Source organism: Limulus polyphemus, unplaced genomic scaffold (genome assembly GCF_000517525.1).
Source record: "Limulus polyphemus unplaced genomic scaffold, Limulus_polyphemus-2.1.2 Scaffold887, whole genome shotgun sequence".
Taxonomy (NCBI): domain Eukaryota; kingdom Metazoa; phylum Arthropoda; class Merostomata; order Xiphosura; family Limulidae; genus Limulus; species Limulus polyphemus.
The window spans coordinates 183,616-191,511 of NW_013666497.1; the positions used below are offsets into that span (position 1 = coordinate 183,616).

Consider the following 7,896-nt stretch of genomic DNA (forward strand, 5'->3'; position numbering starts at 1 on the left):
TAGTAATTTTCATTAAAACTGTAAATTTGTGTTTGCGTTTAAGCACAAATAACACATATTATTTCAGTCTGGTGATTTACACTGTAAAAGCTGATCCTCTACATACCTGTCCCTCCACCTCTTGAAAATATTTCTGTGAGTGCCCATGTAGGTCAGATAACAGTACTTTTAATACATCTATTTTTTGTCACGTGAAAAATTGAATGTTGTGTGTTAGGTATGTTTGGAAGAAGATGAATGTTTATTCAATACTCTAACCATTTGCTACACATCTAGTTGTATTTTGTGGAGAAAGTTTATCACTCTTTTGTTATAATAATTAAATTCAAATCTTCTCTATTTCTTCCAATACCTACTGAGTTTTGTAACTAATATAAACAAATAATAAACAGTTTCAAATTTGGAACTTCTACAATTTTGTGATATAGAGCAGAAACCCAAAGTTTAGCAACAAAAACTAATCTCTTACCAAAACTTTGTCTTAACTTCTCAAAGCAAATTCAAAGGCTGCTTAGAATGAAAAGATACATTACCTGATCTCACAGATCAAGGATCAATCTTTGTGGCCAAGCCAAAGTTTCTGCTTCTTCACATATACTCTCATAGGGAAACCCATCAAGTAAGTTTAAGACTACCAACCTTCAATTTCTAGCACCATTAATTGTAGATGCTCCCTCCTCACAAGATAAAAATTTCAATAAAATGCATGCTTTCTGAGAGCAATGTGAAAATATTCTACACTTCATCTTCGACCAAAAGCAACCTTTTCTTACAACCTTAAACTGCATTTTGCACATTGTCTCATCAGTTAAATTGACAAACTAGTTAAAACCCAAGCTCTCCTCTGTTCAAACCTTATAACCAAGAGAACTAATAATATTTCAGAATATTTGTAGTAGCCCCTTCTTTTAATATTTAACAATAATATATTTACTTAATTCTCTTTCTCTGTTTATGAGGCACTCTAGTAACTGAGTAATGAGTTAGAAGATTTATAATGCTAAGAATCAAGTTTTGATACTTGTGGTTGGCACAGTTCTGGTAGCTCATTGTGTTGCTTTTGTTTTAAGATAAACAAGACTGTGTATGAATGTACGCGTGTTTATACATCCATGAGGAACATAGCAGTTAACCATGTGCTTCCTTGATGTAAAGATCATGTTGATGCAAAGAAAAAAATAAGTCTCCACCTATCCTGTCAGAATTTCTACCTCTTAAACACAATAAATAAGTACTTTCTTTATTAATACAGTTGTTAAGTCACCTAATAATTATACTTCAGAAGGTGGAGCCTCTTGTATCTTTCATTTAAATATATGTAAGTAATGTGTCTAGATACAATACATTTGAAAAAGAAAGATTCCACTAACACTTACAAATTTAGTGATATATTTCTTGTACACGATCTTAGCTGAACATTTTTTTTAAATGTGTAATAGCCTAAATAACTATATCATAAGTAATTTTATTTCAATTTTGCCCAATACTAATTTGTCAATAAAACTGTATTTTAAACATGTAATAGTGCCTACCTCTATTAGAAGCTGTTATTATACCATATCCATCACCAGAACGAGTATCAAATGTTGTGATCTTGAAAACTTAAAAGCTATTTAACTAAGTATCAACAACCAATATATTAGTATTAAAATCCTTCATTTCATACCCTAGAGGTACCACATGCTTTATATATTTTAATTACTATTAAATCATAAATTCAAAACAAACCAAGCCAAACTAAATCATTATTTATTCTCTCATGCCACAGTGTTGCGTTTTGCCTATTGTTTTTATTATGCACTAAACATATCAGACCATACCACTGCAGTATCAAGGAAATATTTCTGTCTGTCGGTCTGTGGATGCATCTCCTTCTAAACAAGTTGATCGATCAAGACTAAACTTGCAAGGCTAACTAAATAGTCCAAAAGCAAACCAAATTCATGTTAAACTTTCCATATATTGAAAAATGAAAATATTTTATAGAATAACCTGTATATCGTTACTGCAGTAACTATTGTAAATAGTTGGGTTTTAACAAAACTCACAACATAAAATCATACAAGTCAGAGATTGTAAATGAAATATTCAACATTTTGGCTTGTTTCTCATAGTAACCAAAATACACAGTAATAAAATATCCAGCTACAATGTGGAGAATAAAGATATTGCTCTTGTTTGAGTTTACCATGCTTTTCTGATTCACACCATTTAACTTCCAGTTTATACTAGGGTTAAAATATGTGCTTAATTAAACCTGAATTAGAGAAGTATTTCGTAATTAAAATATTTTTAGGATATTTCTTACTTCTTCATGTAAAATATAGTTTTCTGTAGAAGCAAAATTCAAGATTATTATTAGATTCAATGCATTGAATATACCAACTTCAGACAGTAGAAATTTTGACCACATCTCTATTGTGAAATGGGCTACTTTTGATCAAGAAGTAACACAACTGCTTTGCCATTCTGTCAAGTTTCTTGACTGCTACACCTCCTCACTTCTGATCCACTTCCCCTGTCTTAAAACAATTTTTTTTGGAAAATGAATGCTACTAAAAATCTTTGCAGAGATTTTGCTCATAATTAGCAAATTTGTTTGTGTTTTACTGCATTTTTGAGAGAAAGTATGGAGGAGTACGTCTCTTTAAAATAACATGCAAAGTTTTTAAAGTAAGACATTTAAAGTGCATTATAAGAGTTTCAAAAAGAAAGCCCATTATGGAATGAGAGTTGGCTTTTACTAGTAGACTTTTGCCAGATACATTGGGGTGTTACCAAGGGCAGAGCTGAGTATGAAAATTACTTCTCCAAAGACTAGTCAAACTGCACTTCTACTTAATTCTTATCAGAAGCTTTAACAGACATATGTGATACTACTGCATGTGGAAGCTCTAATTAGGAATGCTGATAGTTGACACTGCTACATTTGAAGTGTTTAACCATTCAGTTGTACAAATTAAGGTACTAATATTTCATGCCACTTCATTACATGTGGAAGCTGTAATCAGGTATACTGTTACCTGATGCTTTACATGTGAGGGCTGTAATGAGGCATACTGATAGTTATTAATAATATAATTCAGTGTTTAACCAGGCATATATGGGTGATTTCCATGTGATGAAAGATGTGTTATCTGTTAAACATACTGCACGTTACAGAATAATGTACTTTTATGAAAAATACTATTTGAATATTAGGCAACAAGATAATTTGCTTTTTTCGTTTTGTTAAAGTTATTATTCAATCTAAATTTCAGGGAGAAAATTATACTGAAGAAGTAACAAAAAATTTGCAGATTAAAAGGTTTCACGAATGTTATATCTGGAAGTATTCAGTGGAACCCCCAAAAACGTAAGCTACTGATTTTCCAAGTATCTTATGGATATCTGTACAATCACATTGACATTTTATATTTATTCTTCAATTCCCTCACAAATAAAAGAAAACACTAAATAGTGAGCTGTCCATAAAATAGTAATTATTATATGACATGTATTTAAAACCTAACATTATGAACCAAAAATCTTCCAAGAGGCCAAATGAACATTGCAATGTGCTACTAGGTTAAAATATTTTATCCCAGGAAAGAAACAGTTTTTTTGGGAGAGATTCCACACAATAATCATCTTACAAACTTTTAGAATAACACCCCACCCCCAGTAGTTCTTTACTCTGTACAACACTTCTGTTATTTTTCTCACAGTTGCAATATATACTAATTATCTTAATAAAATACCTTTCTGATGATTTCAAAACTGTAAGAATGTGTTTCTCAAGTTGAAACACCCATGACCTTCAGACACCAATCATGACTATAGTGTGTGAATGCCTTTTTATCCTTAATTTTGGACATGGGTGCAAACAAAACTTTGGAAGCTACTTGTCAGTTGGAATTTATCAGAATGAAACTCCATGGATACCATTTTCTTAGCTGCCAGTGTCTTTTTATTCCTATGTATTTCAATTTTAAAGAAGAAATTGGAATCGGATTTGCCAAATAAATATTATTTGTATTATCAGTTACGAGAAAATAAGCTTCTAACCAGTGATTCTTGGATTCTATACATGATGTCAGTGGTTCTCAATTTGTGGAGTACGTGACTGTATTTGGTTTAGGGGGGCATGAAATGCATCATGAAAACATCTCATCTTCTCCTTTTTTTTAGCTAAATTTATAGTTATCATCATTGGCTCTTTATCTATAGATATATATGTATACATATCATGCTTTGAATGAATTGAACATTTGGGGGAGAATCAAAGTGTATTACAGAGAAGAAAAATGGGGGGACACAACCCAAAAAGTTTGAGAAATAATGCACTGTGTGAGTATGTGCACAACTATTCCTAACCTGCATTTAAACATATAAAGATATTCTTTTAAGAAATAAAACTTTTATTCATTGCCAGTTCTTTATGAACTTAGCATTCATTTTACATAAGTGATTTGTAAATTTTTGGAGGGGGATATGGAGCATGAAGCCTGAAAATAATTTTTCAAATGAAGAAATTGTGCATTCAGTTATTTAACAACTACAACTGAGATCTTCTACAACTGCTAGAAAATAATTGGTGTCAAAGACAAAACAATAGTAAATATATATCACTGAAGTTTTCATAAGGTTCAGAGAATTAAATTATTAATGTCTCTGAGATATATTCCTTTTTATAAATTATGTTTATCTTAACTTTAAGAAAAAATAAAATATTTAGGGGACTTTCAGTCTTCTTTTTTTTTCACTTTAGATGGTACTTTGCCAATATACGTTTTATGTGCGAGACTATAACACATATTTGTTTTCTAGATCTCTGATTGACCTTTCTTAAGTTCATTTTTTACTTTTATATAAATTTATCTCTTCTAGTATATTCCTATGAGCCTTATTTTTGTTGTTTATCAATTTTGCTGGAATATCCCCCAAGTTTAGGCTATCATTTTATTTTCATTTAACATATTTTCTGAGATGAGCTATTAATTCATTCGCTTGACAACAAATGTTTTGTTCACATTTGCTTGATTATCATTTAACAAACTATTTAAAATCAAAACAGTTAAAAAATTATCACTGCTTTATTTTATTTTTCTACATTATTTCTTTTTGTTCTAAAGTATTCTAAATCAATAATATATTGGCTATAGCTTATGGTAATGTTGTCAGTTGTGTGTCAAACCTTAAAAATATTGTTCATTTGTACATTCAGTCATTTCATTTGTTTTATCATGTGCATCACGAAGTTACTTGTTTATGCATGCTGGAAAGATCTATAGATAAGTCACTTAAGCCGAGAAAATGTTTATCGTATAATTCTAGAATAAATTTAGACATATTATTTACAAACTGTTTCAATATGTATTTATAAATTTTGTTTGTATGCCTAATAACATACAAAGATATCTATTTCACTGTTCTTAATTAAAAAATATAATAAAATATGGGCAAAGGCAGTGGCAGTTCATTCCCCCCTGGTGTTTTTACTGTGCCAGTTTGTTAACAATATTTCATGTTGGTACTAAAATCATCTTACTTCACTCAGTAAAAAGAAATTGATATATGAATGATAGTTTGGGCTAAATTACATTTTAGACTTGATAGCTTAATTCAGAGTTGTTGTTTGTTTGTTTTTGCTTTCAGCAATTTTGTTTTCATTTGTTTTGCTTAATTCATAAGTAGAAAAAAGCAAAGCCACTTTACAAATACAATAATAATATTTTTATTAAATTTATATCTTAAAGCATGATCAAATATTTACTCACATATTTTTTTATAAAAAAAACAGCTTTGTTGGAACTTTTAGTTGGGCCCGTGGTCATCTTGGGGTAAGTATGATTTTTCTTCTTTAATTTAATCTAGAAGCTACAACAAGTTATATTATAGAGAGAATTTATAATATGTTAAGTATTTAAACTAGATCATCATGTTAAATGAATAAAAATTAATTAATCACGTAATTCTAATTTTTTGAAAGTATGAAAAATGAAGGATGACATAGTGGTTTAGGTTTCAAAATTTTTTCTCAGAAATTAAAGGGTTGTAGGGTTTTATTCCTGTGGTATTATGTGGCAGACAGTACCACCTTACACAAATTTGAGGCTTATTACACATATATTTGTGTGTGTGTGTGCATGTGGGGGGGGGGGGAGATCCTAAATGAAATACAGACCATGGACTATGCATTTGTTCAATACTTACTTTACGATGTTGTGATATCTTAATGTCACACATCACAGTTTCAGATACACTCTTTAGTAGAATGTTAGCCTGATGATAGGTCTAAAGATAGACTAAAAGCATACAATTAAGATAATCTTAGCATGGTGTAAATATATTTCATTTGTGTACTATTGTTTTTTCCCATTCAAAGATTACATTTAATGATCACATTATTTGTAAACGTTGTTAACTTATTTTTATCCAGACAAGGAAAATGAGCAATATTATGTCAAAACTCACAAGATTTAGGCACCAACTTGTGTTACCTGAAAAAAGTCTGAAACTAAAAAATTATATAAACCTATAGTTAAGTGTGTTATATTAAAAACAGTTTTGAATATGCAAATCATCAAGTCATGTAACAACTACAGTTGATGTAAAGCTATGGTAGAACTGATATATCAGAACTAAATTTTGACATTGTTTGGCATTTTGTAGGTAGTGTGATGCCACTGAAAATTGATCATCTTTGGAAAGAGTATGTAATAACCCTTTCTGACCTAAAATGTTCACAGACTTAGATCATAAAGATGTGTTATGGTTAAGGATTTTGAATTTCAAAGACAATAGAAACTATGCTGCAAGGCTATTGTCATAATGCATGGTCTTTAGATAGAATATGATCATGTGTGACAACATGGTAAGACTCCAAAATCATTTCAAAATAACATACTCAACCCTCTGTATTTCATGAATGTTGCCTGTATGTGTTATTCACGTATACTGATAAACAACAGATAAGATCAAAAGTATCCATGAAATACAGATTCCAGAAATATTATGAAAAAATATAGCAAATCAGACAGTAAAAGAGACAAACGCAAGTTAACTAACAAAGCAAAATTTTATTTACACAAATTGGACAAGTCTTGACACTTACTGGCCAACTTACAGATTTCTGTTGTGACTTTAACTGACATTTTAACACAGAAAATGAAACAAAAAAGTGTTAAAAGTGCAATATACCAAAAACTGAATGCTGTTTACATCACCAACTATTCCTAACATTTATATGGATGAATACTCTTAATTCGTACAGGTATCTGAAACACCCCTTGAGATGGGCCCACTCTTCCCCACAGGGCCAAAGTGATGTAACAGGCAGCTTTCATGAGAAATACTGACTTACAAATAGTATGTGTTTAAAAACCAGGAAGATGCAGTCAGTGGCAATAACACATAGATCACCAACTTGAGGAAGTTTGTTTTAGAATAAGGAAATCAGAGTCTGTTTAAGGTTGAAATATAATATTTACTGACTTGATTCTTCAAAATACAAAGTTTTATTAATGTGCTCACTTATATATTAGATGATTAATCTAGTGGTTTATAAGGTTTCTAAATATAAATTTCCAAGATATTAAAAATCAAAATTACTGAGAAGCTGAGACTTGTTGTATTTCTGTCTGAGCTGACTGTGGTTGATGATAAGCCTTAGATTAATTTTCAGGGTTGATTGACTCTGGACTAACTTGCTCATTTGATATTACATTTTTACTTTCAATATCCCAGGCCCGGCATGGCCAGGTGGTTAGGGTGCTCATCTCGCAATCTCAGGATCGCAGGTTCAAATCCCCATCACACCAAACATGCTCACCCTTTCATCTGTGGGGGCATTATAATGTGACTGTCAATCCCACTATTTGTTAGTAAAAGAGTAGCCCAAGAGTTGGCGGTTGG

General features: G+C 30.9%; 1 protein-coding gene across 1 annotated transcript in view; it reads left to right on the forward strand.

Annotated features, from left to right (window-relative positions):
• LOC111086161 overlaps positions 1 to 7,896 on the forward strand; it is a 106,953-nt gene that overhangs the window by 20,090 nt on the left and 78,967 nt on the right. Inside the window, exons 6-7 of the mRNA XM_022387872.1 lie at positions 3,261 to 3,355; positions 5,783 to 5,822. Coding sequence (XP_022243580.1) covers positions 3,261 to 3,355; positions 5,783 to 5,822 — 135 coding nt within the window. The remainder of the gene's footprint in view (positions 1 to 3,260; positions 3,356 to 5,782; positions 5,823 to 7,896) is intronic.